This window comes from Solea solea, chromosome 9 (assembly GCF_958295425.1).
Source record: "Solea solea chromosome 9, fSolSol10.1, whole genome shotgun sequence".
In the NCBI taxonomy this organism is placed as follows: domain Eukaryota; kingdom Metazoa; phylum Chordata; class Actinopteri; order Pleuronectiformes; family Soleidae; genus Solea; species Solea solea.
In genome coordinates, this window is record NC_081142.1 from 5,641,033 (window position 1) to 5,663,861 (window position 22,829).

Below are 22,829 nucleotides of genomic sequence, written 5' to 3' on the forward strand. Positions count from 1 at the left end.
AGAGGAAAAAAGGAAAGACAGGAGGAGAGAGTGAGGTAGTATTAAAGGCGGAAGAATGAATCTCATTAAGGACAAACGACAGTGATGAAGGACAGTTCTACGGAGAATAGAAATAACTGAACAACAAAAATAAAATATGTCGAATTATAGCTTATACCATATGCTTGTGATGAACATGGAACACTAAGAGCTAATCAACCATGTTGTTCAGACCAGACGACCCCTCACTCACTGCTCCTCAGTGACATAAACTGTAAATAAGAGATTTAGAGATATAGAGATTGAGATTTGCAATTTAACCTGCACCAAAAACTGCACCTGGACGATACCAGCAGCATCCCACAGTCATGGTCTGTATTTATACACCACTTGCCATTCACCCATTCATTCACACTTTCATACTGTGCATCTTTGTGACAGCACATCTTCTATCACTCATACTCATTCACACGCTGACGGCACAGGAGCAACGTGGGATTAACGGTCACTGGCGGAGCCGGGAATTGAACCCCACAGCCTTTGAGGTGAAAGACGACTCGCTCTACTACTGAGCACTGATTGGTACGTTGGTAACATAGTTTAATCATCACGTTCTAGTAAAGAAGACCTGTTTATTAACATTATAAATCAAGTGAGAATCGGCTGATGTTTCCCATAGACTTTTTTTTTTTCATCCTTCAGTCCCATTTTCCAAACTGTGGAGTTACTGCAGAATTAAAGCGACAACAGAAAACCAACAAAGCTCTCCACACGCCACGAGTGATGTGAAACCCTGATGAGCGTCTCAGTGAGCACATCTGCCATGTTCATCAAGTTAAAGTTTAATTATCACCCCAATGCAAACAAGACCAACAAGTCAGTGTGTGTATATGACTCAATAATCACAATTACAGCCCAATATCATGCAAACACACAGAATCTGGAGGATTAACACACAGCTTCAAGATTAAGTGCATTTAGTATGTTCATTAAATATACTTGAAACTAAGAATACTTATTTATATTTAATATGTCGGGGGAAATTCAGTGTTTTAAGTGGGGCTACAATAATTCATTGGTTATTAATCCACAACTAAATTAATCGACAATTGTTTTGATAATCGATGACTGGCCTGAGTGTGTTTTCTTTAATAATGAAAACAAGATCTCTGATTCTCCAGCTTCTTACACGTAAATATTTAAATATTTCTGGTCCATTTATTTTGAGGTTTGAGAATACGCTTTTTCTGACATTCTATGAAAATTATGAACTGAGACAATAATTGTTTTATAATCAGATAGTTTTGAATAAACTCATCTTTGCATCCTTCCACCTATGTCGACTTTCTCCAGAATCACTTACGTCACCTTTAAGTTTCACATCCCTCTACTAAGTTTAGTAAAGTAGTGTAAAAAGGTGACTCAGGTCACATTCAACCCCAATTTCACTCCCAACATGGCCGCCAATATCTAATTAACCGTAGAAGTTCTAAATCATGTGGAGCTTCTCTGAGCTGTAATGTGAACACATCTCACATTTACATCCGTTTGTGTGGGAGTGTGTCCTCTGGGACCAGTGTTAAAGTGCTGAAAAGAAATAGAGTTAACAGGTATTCCTCTCCTCCACACCCTCTACTCCCCCATACCCCTCCACCACCAGTGCAGCTGACAGGGAGGGGGTGATGAGACAGGGAGAGATTGAGGGAGAAAGAAAAGGGAGAGACAGGAAGAGAGAGGATATCCTGTGAGGAAAGACTATGATATATGAGCAGGCCGCTTCAAACAAGCAGGGGGAGGAGGGGAGACACTGCTACTCCAATAAAACCAGAGGAGGTAGAAGGGGGACAAGACGCAGATAGAAGGAGATTCAAAGAGATACTGTAGAGAAGAGAAAAGTTGGAGGGAAGTTGTTGCCTGATAAGTCAAGAGTGGATGTGTCGAAATGAGAATGGTATGCCCCCCCCCCCCCCAACCCCTCCATGTCACGCCACCTAAAAGAAGACGTGGTTGACTGAGTTAACGACAAAAACGCACAGGAAAATGAGATTTGCATTGAATGAGAAAAAGGAAAAAGTGAGGACAACTGTCTGAAAGTCATTTTTGACTGCAGTTGTCAAACGGTTTGGTCCTGGAATTTGCATATCCTTGTTTTACATGATTAGAAAAACACTAACTAATCTGTTCTTTTCTAATAAAGAATAATTTGAGTTCACAATAAAATGTGGTAGCTTTGTGCGGTCAAATCTCAGAGATTCTTCTGGTGACAGGAAGTGAAGAGAAAATACTTTTTTTCACGGACATCATGGATTTGCATCCATTTCCTGAACACTCAGCATCACCCCGACCACAATCACTTCATGCCTGACCCTCACCTTTACTCTAACCTTAACCACTGGCCGCAAAAGCAGCTTATTTTCCACAACTGAGCGTTTTTGTCCTCAAACACACGTGGAGACCCCGCACAGCTGTGTCCCGTGTCCCACACAAAGTGATTGATGATTTCAGGAAGGTGCTCTCGGGCGCAGGAAGTCCAGTCTGGGTCAGACTCCAGCTACACGTCCAGGCATGGGCACCATCTGCATGCACTCACTTTAAGTCCGAGCACAAGCACGAGCTCATACAAACACAGGAACACACACGACTACTTATTTCCACATGTGATACTCTTCCTCTCGTGGCTGTTTACTACGTAATGCCTTTCCTACACAGCAGCAGGAGTGAGGGAGTGAGGGAGTGAGGGAGTGAGGGGGGGTTGCACAGAGTCAAGGTGAGCGGAGTGAGTCGGGCATGTGCGTGCAGTGTGCACTCTACAATTTTAGGCTCCGTGTGCCATTGTGGGCCAGCATGAGGCTGTTTCTGACAGCAGCTATTACAACAAATAATTGAACAGCAAATGAAGACAAATGATATGATTGCAGCGCGTGTCCCAGCAGTCAATCTGCTATCTAGGTGGTTCCCATTCAAAGCCATTGATCAGCTTTACAACCTAAGTAGCCGGCCAGGAAACTAAATGGCGGCGATCAATGCTATTTAACAGATTATTGACTGCTGACTGGTTGCCTGAGATCAAAATAGAGAGTGGGGGTGGGTGGTGAAGAAATAAGCAAATAGAGGAATGGAATGAAAACACATGAAATTGGAATTGCTTCCTTTGCTTCAGTGATGATAAATGGGAAAGAAAAACACTGAGACAGCAGAGAGCAGGGATAAGGAAGGAGAGCGGTCGCATTTTTTGGTGTGCGCACCTCGCTGTGCTTGATCATGTGCATTTAATGAAGAAATGAAAACAAGACAGACACAAACACGATCACAATAATAACAATAATAATAATAATAATAAGGAAACATCTGAAATTATTTACATTAAATGTTATCTCAAGGCTCTCATTTGTATGCATCTCAGGGTGACTCCTCTGTGTCGGCGCCTCGTCGCCTTCACACCTGAAAACTCCCCACATTAACGGCGCTTTAGGGGGAAAAAATCAGCTCAACAAGGACGAGAATCAGCCATCGCTTCCTGCTCCTCTTTATTCGGTCGATCCTTGATGGAGCTTTCAAGTGGCCGTGCAAGTTGGCGCATAACAACAGCCGCTTGCAACGCAATTACGTCCCTTTGACAGCGCGCTCCTTCTTGTGCGTTTCTACTGTCTGGTGTTTACAATCCGCGCACTAGACTTGAGCCACCTGCTGAGCCTCGTGTCTGTTTGGCTGTTCAGCTGATTAATGTGCGAGTTAATTAGTTAATGAAAATGAGTCGGGTTTTTTCTCCTTCGACGTCGACTTCAGTCGGAGCCAGTGGCGAATAATGTCTTCAAGTTTCACTCACAATTACGCGTGCAAGTGTGTGTGTGCATAAAAATGTTTGTATGCGTCATCTCTTAAGGTCCTAATGAGGTAGAAGCTCATTTCTGAGGTACTGGTTAAGTTTATTTGAATTATGGTTAGGTTTAGGTTAGAGTTAGGCATCTCCTGGTTATGGTTAAGGTTAGGGATAGTTCTAGTCTAAATGAATGAAAATCAATGCAGTGTCCTACAAAGAATAGCTGTGTGTTCGTATGAGGTTTGTGATGGGGCTTGGGATGTGTTTAACAACCTTCAAAAGTCCCAAACCACTGTAGTGTTTAATAGACACGGCAGCGTGTTACCATGGTGACTGTGCCCAGTTACAGGGCTTGACTCATGAGGCTGCATGTTTACGTTTGTATGTATGAAGGTGTGTGTGTGTGTGTGTGTGTGTGCGTGTGTGTGTGCATTTCTGTCACCTGATAAGAAACCAGTTGCGTGTGAATTTTGTTGAGCCTCAGATTCGGTTCGACCACATTTGTGATTATTTTCCTCCGCTCGTTATCTTTGTGGACATTTTCTAAAATTTGCTTTCGAGCAGAAAAGTGTTAGCGCTCTGAGACGGCAGACGGTGGCCAAGCATCAATGAGTTGCTGTGTGCAAATGTGAACGTGAATACAGACTTAAATATGGCTATAGTAGAATGTGCCAGTGTTTGCAGTGTGTGTGTGTGTGTGAGTGTGAGAAAGAGTGTGTGTGCGTGTGTGTGTGTGAGTGCTTGCTTTTCTCAGTTCAGCAGAACCTCATTAATTCAGCAGGAATGGAAATCATTTCTGCACGGAGTGCACAGGAGACAGAACGAGATGGAGAGGAAGACGCGTGGAGGGGCGGCGGTTGGGGGGGGGGGGCACAATGAATACTCAAATTTCTCCATTTTTCTTTTCTTCAAAAACGAAATAACCAATATTTAAAATAATATAATGTTCAGGATAAATAGCACGATTAGTCACAATTCAATAATAAAGATTAAATCAAATGATATATTTCCAACGGGATTCACAGGGTAACTTATGATACTATACGATACAAGGCCCACACTGACGTAATATCATGATACAACAATACTATGATAACTCAGTGTGTTTACAAGAGGGTGGAAAGGAAAATGACAGTGTTAGGACTCAACCAGACTCAATTGTATTAAATCGAATTTCTCAAAGTCAGACTATAAAGCCTGGCCCACACAAGAGGATTTTCAAATCTGACTTGATGTTACAAAAACGTGGGAGTCCACAGACACAACACACTGATGTAACTGATTTTCAATATTTGAATCCTGAGAAAGCGCAGACGAGACGATCCAGTCGAGACACAGGACCACACACTTGGCGTTCAATCAAACAGTTTCAGGGAGGAGACTCCAGGGAATTGGGAAATCTCACAGAAACACGCGTGATTTCACGTGACTTGAGAATATAAACAGACCTGGAGGCGGACTGTCGTCAGTTAATCGCTGTTGTGTTTGAAAACTGTGGGCAAGTCATGGCTGAGAAGACGGAACTTGGCAAGTTACGGTTCTACACAAAAGTACGCAACATCCGTGTCGGATACCCACTAGGGCTGAAGCGATTATTCGATGAATTGATTATTTATCGATTACTAAATCAATCGTCAGCTACTTCGGTAATCGATTCATTGGTTTGAGTGTTTTTTTTTTTCAATGATTAAAACAAGTTCTCTCTTTGTTTCTGGTTGCTTTGCTCCATGTAACAAAGACATCATTTTGGTTTGTGGACAAAACAAGACATTTGAGAACATCATCAATCGACATTTTTAAACATTTTCTGATCAAACAAGTGCTCGATAAATCAAGGAAACAACCGACTAATATAGTCATGAGGTAGTAAATCACTACCGTCATATCACTAACGATGAGAGTATAGAGCTGTATATGCAGATTACTGTATGGTATGATTTAATTAATTGAATGGCAACTCTTGGGAAATAACACATATGTCTAATCTAGGCTTTGATTTAGATTGAAATCTCAAGGGGTTTATAAAGTATGTTCATAAACACAAACAGACTGAATAAACAACCGAACGTCCAGATGGATACATTAATAAAAAAGTAATCTTCCTTATGTAGCAGCAGATCAGAGCACAACCTCCTCCTGCCATCTCTCCATCATCTCCCACAGCCGGCCACCAGACAACGTGGAACAGACAGTAATCTGGACATGCACTGAAGAGATTACAGCATCCAGCAGAACAATTCAGCTACACAGAAGAGAACTACTCCCGGCAAGATCGGCGAAGAGAAGAACTGCTTCTCTCAGGGAGCGGAAGGAACTCCAGCTATCATCTGAAACCACGTCAACAAAGCAGGATTCTATAGCATATGTAACCAAACTGAACTGGTCCAGCTGCTCAGAAGAAACCTCTCTCTTATGTCTCGCACTGGCAGAGTGACGGCTGGTCGCACACGGTCCTCCAATGAAAGCTGACCTTTTCAGAGAGCAGCAGAGTGCAGCGCAGTGTAGTGGATCTCTCTATTCCAAATGTCAATTTTACCGAGAAGATCTGATGAAATGAAAACAGATTTGCCCGTGCAGATATGGACACAGAAGAGTACGACTGTATAGCATCTGCACACACTTGTGTGCATTTGCTTTTACACTAAAAACCAAAGTATGAACAAATATTCAGACCGAATGATACAGAAAGTTGAAACATAATAGTTGTGATAAGCACAAAATGTGGATTTCTGGATGTTCCAAGCGATGATGAACCCTTAGCAGCAGCAGCTCAGTCACAGATACAGTAAAACATAATCTATTTAAAGCTCTATTGTCTTTACTGTGCAAAAGATAAACTCTTCAGAGAACCCTTTCTTCATAAAGATATATTTGTCTTTCTAGTGTAGGTTGAAAAAGTGAGAGATGTATGTAAGTGTTGGTATAAAACAGTTCCTTTATAACTGAGCAGCTCACTGATACATGCATATTTAAAGAGAATGCAGGAAAGATAATGTTAGGCAAGAATCTGGTGATATGATCTGAATCCTAATGCAAAGGTGACAAAACAATAGATCACAATATACTGAGAAACAATGAGCAAGGCGAGATTTTTTTCCCAACCAAAATAGTCAAGTGAGAAGAGTGGAACATGTAATAAGAGAAAGTCTGCTGCCAACTAGTGTTTGGAGGCTTAAATGCAACACAAACCCAATGTCAAGTATTATGTCTGATGTATTGATCCAACACTTCTTGAAAGAATCAATACAGTATCACACCATAATATTAGGATATCAATATTTTCTTACAGCTCTAACTAGCATGGCTTACACATACATGTACTTTATGTAGCTCTTTTCTTGTCTTAACCACCATGGCAACCACCAACCAAGCCATCAGGAGCACCATCAGAATATGGACCAGAGGAGCTGGAAATTGAACTGTTAACCTACTGCTTTGGTGGACAGCATAAAACTTTTGGGGCATGCAACAAAAAAAAGGTGTAACGCTGCTTATTTTTATATATGTCAGAGAAAAGCTAAATCAGCTAAATCTGTTACTAATTTACAATAATCGACAGTCAGCAATTTAGGGGTAGCTTCAGAAGGTTACTATAAATGGCTGGCCTCATTAGAGGCACTGTTAATTAAGCCCAAAAATCACACTTTGAACTTGCAATCAAAAGACATGTTTCCATGCATCGTTCCGGTACATCGTTTTCTGCGTTTCCATTAGGAATATTACCAAAATAACCCGTGCCAACTGTTCCCTTCTTTGGTAACACAGTAAAATGGTACGTTGTGGTCAGGGTGAAGCGCAAGCCAAACATTCCAAACTGTACCATACTGTACCAAACTGAACCTTACCATGACAGAAACACAGCAATAGTAGGAGTTTAGACTGACGTTAGCTGCTGCAGTTGGCATATTGTGTAAAATAAAACATTTGATTGGTGGATCACACAGGAACCAAAGGAGCAGGAGGAGAACCTTGAGAGAAATCATGTACAACACAGCGCATTAGAGGATGACACCATTTTATATGAGGCTTATCATAAAACTTGCCAGATCTTGAAAGGCATAAAATCTAAACAGGTGGACTTGAAACATTAGAATCCAACTGGGAGGCAACAAAAGATGCATTTACATGTTCCTCGGCTTTAGTGCCATTTATTGCCCATAATGTGAAGGGCACGGCGGTATTTTCCTCTCGCGAAAGTGAAAGTTCTGTGAAGCTGATGCTTACATTTTACCAAGACTCATCAAACGCTAGTTTTAAGTGCAAATGTAAGGGTAACTCTTACAAGTTTACAAATAAATATGCTTAATATGATTCTGATCATTTAAGAACCTCTTTAATCTTCATAATTAGAAGGTTTATTTTATGCATTTCAGGATGTGATATATGGTTACACAGAGGTATACAGTATGTGTTATTTATATATATATATATATATATATATATATATATATATATATATATATATATATACATATATATATATATAAATAACACATTGTCCCATTCCAGTGTTTGGGAACCACTACTCTAGCCTCTGGGTCCATGAAGGGAGACTTTGACAACTTTTCAAAGACAATAAATGCAATAACGTTTCAATAATGGCAGAGCATTTTAGAAATGGAGATGTGGTCCTGGGTCATCTGACAGACGCTTGAATGACAGGACCAATATCCCAAAATGTTACTATTTAATGCCAATGTCAACTATCTTTCTAGCTGTTCCGCCTACTGCGTCTTCGAGAAGATCCCTTGTTAGGATTCTTGTTTGCGTGTTTACACTGAACTGAACACGATGTAGTGCTGTTGACACCGTGTGTGATTGTCATCTTCACTGCCAGCATGACGATGGCTGAACATGTTCCTTGCTTTTATATATTATGGAACAGTGAGGCAGACACATACAAGTGCAACATTCTCAAATGAATCAGGCCATGCTAAAGGAGGCTTATAAATGAAGATACAGTGAACGGGCTCATGTCAAAGCAGTAAACCAGGGGATGGTTGAGGAGCAAGGAAGAGATGAGGAGATGAAGTAAGACCAAATAAAGACAAGGTGTAACCCATTGCTGAATTTAGAAGATGGGTAAACGGAGAGAGACTCAGAGGAACTGATCAAGGTGTAATAATAAAAGGGTGGTGATAGTGGAGGGGGGGTGGGGTTCTGAGAGTGTAATGTTGGATAACAGGTGTGGCAGGAGTCACAGAGGTAATCAGTGAGCCAATGGGGAGTCATTCCACTCAGAGCGAACGGGCTGCCAGAGTACCTGGAATAAAAATAATCATTACACCGCATTAAAGTCACTGTCGGTAAATATACCCTGGGCAGCCGTAAAGCATGCTCAGCGTGGCCCCCGCCACCAGGGCACCTTAACGCACACACGTGTGAATATGTAAATACACTCCGATGCAAATAATATAAAATACAAATATCTCCACAGACGGGACTCTGTGGAGACTCTGTCTGAACTCCCCTGTTGATTCTGTGCATTCATCGTTACAAACACAAGAAATAAACTGTTCTCCAAATATAACTCAACCAACTCAGAGCACATCCATTATCCTCAGAGAACTTTGAGTGTTGTTTTAGCAACAGAAACCTGGGCAGGGGCTTGAAATGGATCTCCCTCTCACACACAGTTTCTCTGCCACACAGTATTGCTGTCTTTGGGAAACAGGGATTAAGTCTGTATTTAGGAGAATTTAAATTGCAAATAGATCTTTGTAATTGTTTTGGTTTTTAATCTTAGCAGGGAGGGCTGATTCAGAGTTGAGAAAGGCGCAAATGTCAGGCATTCATCTAAAGAAGCACTGTGTTTGTTTCGCCACTCACTTCAATGGGACTTAATAAGCAGGCTGTCCGATCTGCAACAACACACACACACACGCAGACGTGTGCGCGCGTGTGTGTGTGTGTGTGTGTGAGCACAAACACAAGCAAACACACTCGTCCACCCACGGGTTCAGTGGTAGCGAAGCCAGTTTATTTTGGTCGTAAGTTTGGGTGCCCAGCTGGTGCTACAGACTTGTGGACTGGCAGAGTTTTACAGCAGACACACACACACACACACACACACACACACACACACACACACACACTGACTGAGACACACACGCTGTGCCAGGACAAACTGTGCCAGGCTGCAATGTCTGCCAGTTTTCAGCCCAACTGGTGGTGCCACAAAGAGAGAGAGCGGGAGAGAGAGAGAGAGAGAGAGCGGGAGAGAGAGAGAGAGAGGGAGAGAGAGAGAGAGAGAGAGAGAGAGAGAGAGAGAGGTAGGAGCGACTGGGAAATGGCAGGACAGTGAGTGCATGTGTCGGTTTCCTTAAAAACTTATGAGCCTTTGAGGTCAACATTCCTTTTTATATCAAACCAATGACATTTATATTTGATGAGACTCGTCATATTGACACATAGGAATAAAACCATGTGGAATTATACAAGCGTCATGTGTTGATAAGCATGTGCATGTCATTAGTAGTGATGGTGACAGGGAAACCTTCTAAAAAGTTTGTTAGTTTATATGGGAAATGTGTCATTTTTATTGTACGCAGCACAAAGAGCTGTGAGTGGATGCTGTGAAATTCACAAAGACTTTACCCAGACTTTACTTTTGCTACTCACACTTACAGTGTTTGTTTTCACTTATTGAAGGACGATGCTTCCAGTTATTACTGTGTATTCACAGTAATGAATGCGTGAACTCATTTTCAATAACACCTGCAGATGTATCCTGAGTAAATTGTTATTATACTGTAATATTCCTCACATAAACAGCATGTAATACTAAAAACATCATGTACCGTAAAATGCAGTGTTTCCATATGTCATGAATCACATTTAGCACCGTTCACGTTACAGCCTCACACAACTTAAATCCTTAAATCCTCAGCAGAGAGTGGACCTGCACAACAGCGATGCAATCTAGTTTGACTTACAAATCAAACTTCCCTGATTTCATTTACAGACTTGGCAGGAAAGAAAGAAAGGAAACACACCAGAGTTAACCAACAGCAGTGTTGTGTGTTTAAAGATACATTTAACTGCCTGGGACTTGTCTGACAAACTCTGTAACCATCGTCTTGAGTTTTAGACCTAATGAGGAACGGCAGTAATGGAGTGCCGCTCCAAGCTTTGCTCAGGGAAGAGAGAACAGGGAGCATCGCAGCTGCAGAAGTCAAATGGAGATGAGCAGCATCACTTGACTTTGAAGACAAAAACTTCCTCAAAGATTAGTTAAACAGAGAAAGATTCACTGAGTTACTTGACAGTGTTGAAGCCGTATTCCCAGTTGTTCTGGCCTCACCTTCCAAACTTAGGAGTCAAGTCAGCGCAGGTTGCCAAAGGAAAGTTCAAACAAAAGCAAAAGCAAACACAGGAGAAGAACTATCATAATTGCAGCAATTTATGCCATGTTGTGCAGGACAGCGTCTTTTTACACAATGGATAAATGGATAAGTGGATGTGGTTTGGGAGAACTTCAAAGATGGAGAGAGAGAGTAAATGTGTGTGTGTGTGTGTGTGAGCTCTGTCAGGAGAAGCACACGTTGGCAGGAGAAACTCCACAGACAAGATGCCACAGACATAAACACCTCAGGCATGAAAGGTCGCCCTCGAATACCCCCTGACAAATTGCTCACTTTAATTCTCCACAGTAACCTGGTTACAGTCGAGGCAAACTAGTGATAAACGTTGTCTTTTTTTTACATTTTTGAACCGTAATTTATTTCATGAAAATGACTGAACTGAAATAAGAGAATTTCACTGTGAGAGATTAACAAATTCCCCCCGAGGAGTCGCCACTATTCCCCAGGATGTATTCATTTTAAAGTATTTGTTTAAATTTTATGGATGGTGATGTTGCAAAGAGGGCATTCATGGGTAACTAGGTTAGGGAAATTAAATGGGACTGGGATGGAAATCTGCATGCAAAAGTGAGCGCTGCAGGGTTCTTGCTCCTACAATAACTTTGCACAGGCGGATTCATGGCATTTACTCTGCAGTGGCTGTAGCAGGACACACAGGTAAACTGAAAAAGTGTCCACAGTGTCTTCAGGAAATGCTGTCCTGCAGCAACACTGTGACACATCTCATTCCTTCCTTCCTTCCTCTTCTCCCTCTTACTTTTTGTCCCCCCCCCTCCCCCTCCGCCGCTTCTCTTCTTCCCACTGTCACTTGTTTGTTGTCTCCATCTGTCCGTCTCCATGTCTGTCTCTGTCAAACACAGGTCTGGGAGCTCATGCTCATGAGATCAAATGCTAACAAAAAAAAAACAAAAAAAAAACAACAACAACCAACACAGCACAGTTTAAGCTTGCACCAGAATGAACCTGCCAGAGAATCATAAACAATATTTGATCTCCTGCTTCTGTCACTTCCAGACATCCAGTCAAACACACACATGAACACGCACACACACACACACACACACACAGCTTGAGGGCAGCACTTTTCAGGCTTTGTTACTTCCCTCAGAAAGAAGAAGGTATACACAGACCGAGAAGCCTACTGGCCTTTTTCATTTAGACAGCAACAACGTTAAACAACAGCACACAAAGACAGTATAATCTCACTCAACGCCCATCTGCCTGCAGTCTGCACTCCACACACTGTTTGATATAAAAAGACGACACCAGCGCAAACGGAGGTGGCATGAGGCGAGGGAGGGAGGGAGGGGAGGGAGGGGAGGAGGGGCACGACAGATAGAGACAGACAGACGTGGAGACACAATGTTGTGGCACGCTGTTTGTGTGTAGGCTGTATTTAAAAAGGCCAGGAGAAGCTGTATGGAGAACATATTGCTGTGCCAACGCCAACTCCATTCCCCGGCTCTCTCTCTCTCCTCATCCCTCCTTCCATACCTACTCTGCCTATTTTATGGATGTTATTATTATTCCTCCATGTCGTCATGTCGCCCCCGCTTCTCTCCTTCCCCCGAGCAAGAAAGCGGGCACTGCTGGCACCCAGCCAGATTACCCAATCAATCTCTTCTGAGAGGAGGAGGGAGGGAGGGAGGCATGGAGGCAAACGGCGAGAGGGGGAGGAGTAAGAAAGAGAGCATGGAGGAGAGGCGAGGAAAGGGAAGAAAGAGCAGCAAGGGGAGGCGGATAAAGGGGGGGGGGGGTGAAAAAGACCTGAGAAGAATTGAAGCGGGAGAAACTGGATGTGTAAAAAAAAAAGAAAGAAAAAAGGACAGAGACAAAGATGAAAACGTAGGATTCAGCAGACATGTGGCTCTACATTAGGAGAAGGAGCACCTGGTGTGGCAACGCAGGGAGCAGTGGAGATGGAAAACACACAGAAATGACACGCAACAGTCCAGACAAAGGCTTGGCCATCAGCGCTTGTTTACAGAGTGTGGCTCCTCCCCTTGTGCCACCTGTTACTGTGATCCAGCCGAACAAATGTTTAACCCTCTCAAAGAAACCCCAGGCAACAGCCAACAATCATGCTCTTCCATCCAGCTACAGTCTGTGGGAACACATCAGATCACTGATTTTCATGACATGTTTACAGTATGTGAAATATTGAATAACAGCTCAAATTATTTACTTTAAACTGTTTTTATTGTGTTTTTTTATAAATCTAATTAATCTATTTTTGATTCAAGTCTCTGGGGCCAGATGGGGCCAAATGCTAATTTGAGGATTTGGAATTTACATGAAATTAACTTTAATATCATATGATTTTGGGTAACCCTCAGGGAAACTGAAACAACGATTTCACTAATACATTTACTAGTTTCTTTTTCTTAATGAGACCTACAGTATTTTTTGATAAGGTGTGATTTTGGTCAAACAAGAAAACGCCAGATGCCCGTGTATGACTCCTCCATCTGAACCATCATCATGACAGTTCTCATCAGTGAGCAGAGAGCAGAGTGGAGTCAGTGGAGCGCTGCAACGTCAATGACGCATTTGTGACACTAAATCTGTGACTTTCCGCAGGCAGTGAACCCAGATTGGCATGAATCGCAGATGTTCAGGGTTGCGACCTCTGGCTGGGGCAAAGCAAAATGTCGGCCAAGTGTATCATTTCTTGAAAGACTGTTTGTGTGTGTGTGTGTGTGTGTGTGTGACAGAAGTTTCATTCTTCTGTCTGCTTCACTGTGAGCAAACAGGCACGAGTGTCTGCTGTTGTCAATATGTATGCTTTCTTCATCACAAGGCTGCAGTCTTTTAATCATTCATATGGCGTTACTGAAGATGTGCCACGCTCTTATAATCAAACACGTTCCTGCAGCAAAGTGCTCTTCTGAGGAACATCCACATCCCGGCGGAAGAGACGACTCTTTCAGGAAACCAACGTGATTAAAAGGCGACTTGAAGAGGACAGTCAGTAACACAACGGCAACAATCGACACGGAAAGAGAGACAACTTAAATTATTTCACAGTGGCACGAGACTCAGCTCTGTGATACGGTATCTTCTCGCTGTTCTTTGAGAGCGTGCAGTCATTTGCATACGAGTGTGGGTGTGCCCTACACACACACACACACACACACACACGTGCCTGCATGTGGGAGCGAGTGGCTATGATAACAGATTTAACCATCCAGGGTTGAAACCAACCAGCGATCCAGCTAGTCAGAGGCCTGCAGTTCTGGGAGTGATGCCAGGGCTCCAGTCCCACCACATTCCCCTGGATTAGCTGTCAGCCAGTCCCCAGATTTTAGGATTAGTACATTATATTCCATTATCTTTCCCAGAATGGAGAATCCATAAAGTCTGCATCATCACTCTTAAAGAGGGCCAGTGGGACATGGCTGAGTAAGTGGTGCCTTCAAACTGGGCCAAACTGGGCTGATCCAAACTAAATCTGTAACTAAGACTCTAAGTCTATGTTGCCTAGCAGACCAATTAGCTGCAGGAAACAAACAAGGAAATAAGTATCTCTAATAGGTATGTTAATGATTAACGATCAGTTGATTAATTGCTGTTAAGAATTTAAGCGATTAAGGATGAATAAATTAAACGATAACATCGGTTTGCTATCGCCTGTGTGTCATTTCTGGACCTCACATGCAGTGTAGGTACGATTTTCGCCAGCAGAGGGCGCACATCACTCATCATACACATCATAATTAGCAGTAGAAGAAGTCAAAATGCCGAGAAGAAGGGAAGCGAGTTTCAGCGATTCCTGAGCTGCCTTTTGGCCATGCAGGACAGTGCAGCAAACTGAGGTTAAAAAACTAAAATCTGGATCGTAATTCCCGTTAACGCACGACTTTTCCTCAGATTTGTCAGATAATATCTGTTAATCTAACAATCACAAGTGTCAAGAGAGCTTCCCTGCAGCTTCAGTTACCAACAACAGCCTCATTGTTTTAACAGCCTCACTTAACTTATGTTCAATCTTTAAAAATGTGCGTTTCGTTAATGTATTGTTATTAGCAGGAAATGTACAACCCTTATCTCAGCATGGCGACCAGAAAAGGCCTTACATTATGTAAAAGAAAACCAACAACCCAAAAATAACATAAATATAAAACAGTCCAGGTTTATCTCTCACAGTTTTGCTCTCTCACTATTTCGTGCTGAGCGACACACAGAGCGGAGTGTGTGCGACTCCTGGGAGCCGTGTTGTTTTTCACTCTGTGATCCGGGGCGACTCGGGGGAATGAGGGAGCCGTTATCAGCAAGGGGCCGTGATAGAGACTTGATCAGGCCGTCGGTCTGCGGGGACTGAGCAGCCAGAGTTAATCAGAGACAGACAGACCCCTCATCACCCTGGGGATTCACACGCTTTGACCCTGACACTCTCTCTCTCACACACACACACACACACACACAGTAACAGTCGAGAAAGCACATGTGCTCATTCACGCCAACTCTTTTTTACCTTGTCTTAATCCTTGGCTACTCTCAGTGTACAAAAACACATTTAATTGTCTGACTTATAATCAGCATCAGACCAAATCAAATAAAATACAATTATATATACTATTCCTTTAGTGTAAAAAAAAACATTACAGAAACCATCTCCTGCTGTTTAGTCAAACACTATTTGAAGATTCTTAAAGGTAAAAAGATGTTATTTGAGTAGTTTTTAGTAGTGTACCAACACATACGTATAATACGTATTTGTATTCAACGTAACAGACATTGAGTCTCGATCCTAATAGTTGGCCAGTGTTTGTTTCTGCAGAGCTATTTTGGTATTCTTCTGATTGAGAGACACCTCATCATGACATCATCAAGTCTTGGATTTGAATAACTTATTCAGTGTAAACACAATCAAGCTTCAGTGAGGAGTTAAAACAAGGTAGGAGATGATTTACAGCATCTGGCGTGAAGTTCAAAAAGGGAGAACTGAAAAATCTCGAGGAGGTTGAGAACAAATCCAGAGTGACAAATGTTTCGTCTCTGATGCAGCAAATCATCCGTCTGACAGCTCGCTCACTCTGACCTCCTGAACTTGAGCCGACTCAGAGGTCAACCAGCGTCTGAATCACTGAACTAGAAAAAAAGGGTTGTGTTTGTCTGTGAAAAAAACAGCTCTGTTTAATCAAGTCGCTCTATGGTCAGACACAAAACAGTGTGAGTGATCCCGATTGATTAACGTAGCCGCAGACAGAAAAATATGGACTTTATAAAAGCAACTTTTTCCCGGTGGCAGAACATGGAGCTTGAAAGCTCAGCCTTACATTGACCAGACCTGTCAAAGCAGAGCTGTTAAAGAGCTGACATGCAGGTATCCAGCTGGCCTTCCTCTGGAGAAAGGTGTAGGAAATTATATGGCATTTAGATTAATTAGACACAGTTGTCGGATTTAATTAACTACTAGGTTTAATTAACCATGTAATTAATCTTATGGGTGTCCGACGCACTCACACACAGAGACACACACACACACACACCAGTGTGTGCCTACACACACACACATATGCATAGTATATGCACAACAAATGTATTCTGTTCAGCTGACAAGCACTCACACTTTTGCTGTCAGACCTCATAAGAGGGTTCAACTAAATGGGTAAGTGGCTACAGGCTAAAACAGCTGGAATGAAATGTGAACGGTAAGAATAGCAACAGCTAATTCATTTCAGGGTTCACCTCCACACAGTGATCCAGTAGCTGAGGCGACATCCTAAAACGGGTCTGTCCAAGTAACCCGTATACAAATATCACTCAAGCAACATATAATCCAGTGTTTAATAAAGTATAGGAAGACATTCAAGGTCCGGCCATCAATAACCTATTCTTCCTCTGAGGGTCATGGAGGAGCGGGAGCCGATCCCAGCTGACATGAGGTGATGCGAGGGAAAACATGGTCAAAAAAAATCATATTGCCTTTATTTTTTAAAGAGTTTGTGATTACGGTCATTAATAAAGTCCATTAATAAAGATTTGTTTCAGATTTTCTTTTGGCCAGTGAATGTCTGCTGTGCTGCACATCTTCACAACACACATTTTATGTAAAATAACAACTGTGTCAACAACTTTGGATACTGCACTTGGTCATATAGCCATTTAAATTCATTTGCAATGAATCGGGCAGCGCTAGCAGGGAAAACTCCATCCAGAACTCCAGTCCATTGCTGGGTTCACACTCACATTTACATGACTCTGTCATCCACATTACACTGCAATGCTCAAGCCTGAAAACACTGTTTTCATTTGAAATCTCCAAGACCACAAACTAGAGATGGAACAATAAACAAATTTATTGCACATCATCGTAAAAAAGTGCTCACAATAAGTTCATTTTGAATTTCCATTATCTGGATCGTGTGAGGACTTGTTAATATTTTATGGGAGTGACCTGGAAATGCTGTCTGGCTTGCCAACATACAGTCCTAGAGATTTATTTCCATGTGCCATATGGGGGGAGCCTGCATCTTTCCAATCATTCCAGGAACCCACAATGTACAATTATCTTATCTTATATCTTATCTTATGAAATGTAAGATGAAACTGGAGTAGCAACTCAAGACCTCGACCCTCTATCACCACGTCTTGCTCCTCAAACCATATCTACAAGCTTGTCCAGCCCTAAATGTGTGAATGTGTGCGTTAATGTGCTTGTGTGATCGGTCAGCAGCTTTATGTGCTTTGACCTTTACAGAAAACAATGAGCAGGACCAATAAATACCCAGGCAGTGCCGTGACCTTTCACCTCTGACTGACAATCTCGCTAAGGCCTGAGGGGTTACGAGGTCAGCGTTTGAGGAAGTGCGGCCAGCAGCTCGGACTCAGTGTTGGGCAAACGGATCGAGGTGGATGAAGCGAGGAAGAACAGTCAGTTATGGCTTTCACACCATCATGGTTCCAGTTCCCACACCCAGGTGGAACTTCAGTCCTGCTTAACTAGTGTGGACTCAGGCTGGTTCACTGAGAGCACCACGGCTCTGAATGGAACCAAAGCCCAAACAGAGACTCTGTAATTATGAAGATAGAGAATTTTGCCATAACATATAGAACTGGCTGTTGAAAGATTATTGTTGATTTCCAACTCTGAGACGGTCCCGTGCAGCGCACGCGGCAGACAAAGACAAACATGTCGAAACAAGCAACAGCAGCATTATCAGTCAGAAATGTCCCTCTTGTTTTATACACACACTCCTCATATGCTTGTACATGCACATAACCATGAGCCAAAGCGCTGTTTGTGTGTGTATGTGTGTGTGTGCTCCTTGTACACAACCTGAGGGGTTGCTTTAGTTCACTCACATAGTCATGGAAAGCCTTGGCCTCGCTGGAATGTTCGCACGTCTCCCTCCGGTCGGGGGCAGCGCAGTACAGATCCCAGAATACACTGCACACAGGGACAAGAGAGGGACAGTGGTTAGACACTTCTCTGTGTGAACCAGAGACACATCATGTTCCAAGTTACTGCATTTTTTTTACTCTTTTTTGCTCTTATGAAAACAAACTTGTGTATGTTGTGAGTGCATGTGTTAAAGTGAGCTGGTGGAGGTTCAATAAATCTACCAATGCTTTAGTACTGGTATAAATAAAACATGCAAACCATTAGCAGGTGACAAGGATCACCACCAGCAGATCAAATCCCCTTCACCAGATGATATTAGGTAAGTGTTGTGGGTCAAACCAAACTTGGCCTGGTCTGTTTCTTTACAATCCACTCACAGTGTACTCTTGTGAACTCAGCTAATTCTATTGACAATATCTTTACTTGTTTTTTTATTCATAATAAACTAGTCAGATGTGCTATTTACTAATCTATTTGTTTCATACTTATTCTAAGTGATACATTTATTAGCTACTTCATATAGTGTGTTGAGACAAAAACATCAGACATTTTGACCATGGCTTAAGAATAACATGCGTTTTCTCACTAAATAAAACACGATAGAAAAACCTATCACATAAATCATAAATGTTTCATAAAACATGTACAAAAAAAACCTTGCAAATCAATGTTGTTTTACATATAATTTATAGAGAAACTAATGTAACATTATCATCATTAAAAATGATGCATAAAATTACAATTTATTTGTATCATGTCAAATCACAACATACATGAACTCAAGGCCCTAATAAAACAGGCAAATAACACTAAGTCATCGAGTTTATCAAAGACTCAACAGATAAAACCACTAACTTTTTTTCTTTAAGGAGAAAAACACTGCTCACTTAGCTGAGGTGCTGGAAAAAAAAAGCATCCCACGCTTAATCTGTGCAAAAATCTTTTTTAATGACCTTCTTCAGGGCACACAACACGCAGCATTTTCTTTTAAAATGAAATACAAAGTATACTTCTAGTTGTTTCAAGAAGCAGCGTAAGAACCAGAACCTTTTCTTCATTTATCATCACAAACTCCACTTAAGCACCTGCTCAGTTCAGTCCAACGCCTGCAGTATCTAAACGCTCTTCTCTGCCTGCCCTGCTGACCTGCAGGTTACTGACCAATCAGCTGTGATTATGTTACTTACTGCCCAATCAGCCACACTCATACTGGTTAATTAAACCACCCCAACTCCTCCAGGGCAGCAGGGGCCACCAGGTCCCACTACAAATCGGCCCTTAATTACTGTGCTGAAATTAAGTACTTGGGAAGCCAATGCACATTAAAGAGTTCTCCTTCTTCCTGATATTGACTTCATGGACAGCATACTAAAAAAAAACAACCCCGAACCCGCTGAAGAAATTATTGCTGTCATTTTTAAGTGCAAATAAACGGTTACATGCAGTCTTTGTGCTGATGTTAGGAACAGCCATGACACTTGATATGACAGACTGCAAAATGGAGCAGAAAATATTAGCTGATTGCCCAGAACTGTCAGAGAGTAGTTCAGGAGTTCCCTGTCACATGCTGGTAATTTCCCAACCTTTTAAAAACGACATTATAATCCTAAAGAAAAGACAAAAATAGCTGTCCTTAAAATAAAAAGAACAATGCATATAAACCCTGTAGCTCAATCTGACAGAATATAAATTAAAACCAAAAAAAATGAAAGTATTTAAAGGTTAAAAGACAGAGTTGGTGCCCCAAGGGCCAAGGCCTATGTCGAGCACTGGGGTTCCATGTAGACAAGATCGGCGGTGAATAAATATGGTGTGTGTGTGTTTTTTTGTGCTGCCCTTCTGTCACTTGACAATAAAGCCAGTGTACATTATCATATCTATCGGCTGCCGTTAAGGAGATCGCTGCTCCGTCAGACAAGCCTGTGGTGAGAAGGCGCAACCATCGCAAATCCAATCAGCTCTCAGGGAAATGAAACGAGACGCAGGTTCCAGTTTGTCACCAAAAAGACAACAAGCGAGTACAGGCGCAGGGGTGAGAGCAAGGTGATCTAACATCTCCTGGTCTGTGCTGTCTAAAATATATTGCAATTTGAACAGCTGACCTGTGTCTCTGAGCCACGCAGGGAAATCTCATTCTCTGTCTCTCTGCATAATCTGAAGCAGCATTGCTGATGTGTGGGGATTGTGTAAGACTTTCATTATCCTGATATTATTTTAGGTGGTTGACATGCTTCATTTTTCTGCATAGAGTTAGAACGGAAAGAAAAGGAAAGGAAATGAGAGGGGCCATTATGCATTGCAAGGGTGTTACATTCAAAAGCAAAATGACAGAATTTACCAAAACATTCAGTAAATCTGTACCACTTCTTGTTTAAATGTTTGTTTAAAATTGCTTATACATTCTGCTCCGTAGACACCTGGTGTCCACATTAACCTGGTCTTGTCGAGCTCCAAAAGCAGAACATTAAGAAAAGCTGCTGGCTCTGTTTTCATTTGCATTTTATTAAAGACGGGCAAAAACGGAGACCTTTGGACGAGATGACTTTGTTGCCCACATTCACTTCCTGATTGGTTCTTATCAGCTGTGAACAAAAAGCTCCATTTACACATATTTTCACTTTCAGTTTCACCTCGTTGACGGTCAGATAAAAGAAATCCTTCTCATGTTTCACCATTGTTGTTTCTCAGTAGTATCGGCACAATATCGGTATTGATATTGGCTTTAAAATGGATTATCTGATATTGGCAAACACACCACAATCTTTCAATATGGCTAATGACAACAACAATAGGCTAAAAAGGCTGCTACATCCTTGATGTCTATGCTGGCACCCTCTACAACTGTTCTTTTTTCTTAAGTTTATTTATTTGGCTCAAAATGCAACATCTGCTGGGGGATAAGTAGGAGAAATATTATGTTAATTTCACGACAGAAGAGACAAACTATCGGTTATTGGCCCAAGTGTCCTGATATATCAGCATATCGGATATCGGCCAATACTGTGCGTCCCTGAGCAAACAACTGCAGATGAGAGGATCAGCTTCCTGTTTACACATGTGTATGCCCAGTGTTGCTGAATGACAATTTGGATGCAGATGGATTCTGAAATAGAGCTAAAATGCCCATCGTGACATGGTTTTTTTAAAATGAAAATGTAGTAGCATGGGTTTGTTCTGGGTTCATTCTGAGGGTGAACAATCAGAGCTGCTGTAGCACCTCGTGGCAAAATGTCTCACACACTTTCTGAGGGGGAAGCCCCAGACAGAGTTTCTGTTGATTCCTGTTTCTGAATAAACTTCATAATAAATCTGAGAAGTCAACATACGTCGTCCATTAGCAGCAGCAATCTACAAGAAATCTTGTTCTCTGACATTCTTGTGATAGTACATTTTCTATCCAATTATCTTATCATTTAAATCTAATCTCCTCATCATGGGAGGCTCTTTATGGTCTGACGAGTAGTAACTGGTGCCATTTGAGCCTGACAACTATAAAGAGAGGAACTTTCAACTGCTCTTACTGGGAATGGTCACGGGAGAGATTTAAATTACAGATCGAGAGTAAAGCAAAACCTTTTTTTATTCATTCAAATGAGAAACAAAGCTAAAGGACACACGCACACACATATTGTAACCAGTACAGAGAGAGCAGAAGAGGGAAGGATTAGCGTTTGGCCGTCCAGAAGAAGACAATTACTAAATTCAAATGTCATCATGATAATTATTTGCAATTAACTGTGGTGTGACAAAGCCAGTGGTTTCAGTGTGCTTTTCTATTATAATACGGGGAGTAAACAAAGAGGCAGTAAGACAATCTGCTGATGGCAGGTCCGCGGGATAATTCTGTGTTTGTCTGTTTGTCATCTAGCAAGTCAGCCAGAGAGAAGGAGACGGGGATGGACGCAGATGTGGACAAGACACCTGACAAAGCATCAGTGAAAATCCCACAGACGACCATGCCCTCTACTCCTGTTATTAGAACAGACTCTCCTTAATGGGAAAAAATGCTGCAATCAAAGAGCGGAGGCGGAGAGAAACAACCCTTCCAGTTGTCTTTATTACCTTGACTAAAGCAGCAGCTATTCTCCTGGTAGCCGCAGAGCATTCAGCGAGCAGGAGGAGACAACAACGTCACTGTGCCATGTAAAATCAGGAACTCTCCCTTTGGACTGTTGCTAATAAACACAACAACTGTCATTGTACAGTAAGAAGATGAACAGATCACGAGGAAAAACAAATCAAGCTGTGGATTAAAAAATCCCGGGTATGATCCATGGCAACTTGAGAGTAAGTTAACTGTAAACCATGTCACATCCCT

At 41.9% G+C, this 22,829-nt stretch overlaps 1 protein-coding gene across 2 annotated transcripts in view; it reads right to left on the reverse strand.

Annotated features, from left to right (window-relative positions):
• ssbp4 (single stranded DNA binding protein 4) overlaps positions 1-22,829 on the reverse strand; it is a 91,806-nt gene that overhangs the window by 47,366 nt on the left and 21,611 nt on the right. For both annotated transcript variants that reach the window (XM_058638287.1, XM_058638288.1), the window contains exon 4: positions 18,472-18,556. In XM_058638287.1, the coding sequence (XP_058494270.1) occupies positions 18,472-18,556 (85 nt within the window). The remainder of the gene's footprint in view (positions 1-18,471; positions 18,557-22,829) is intronic.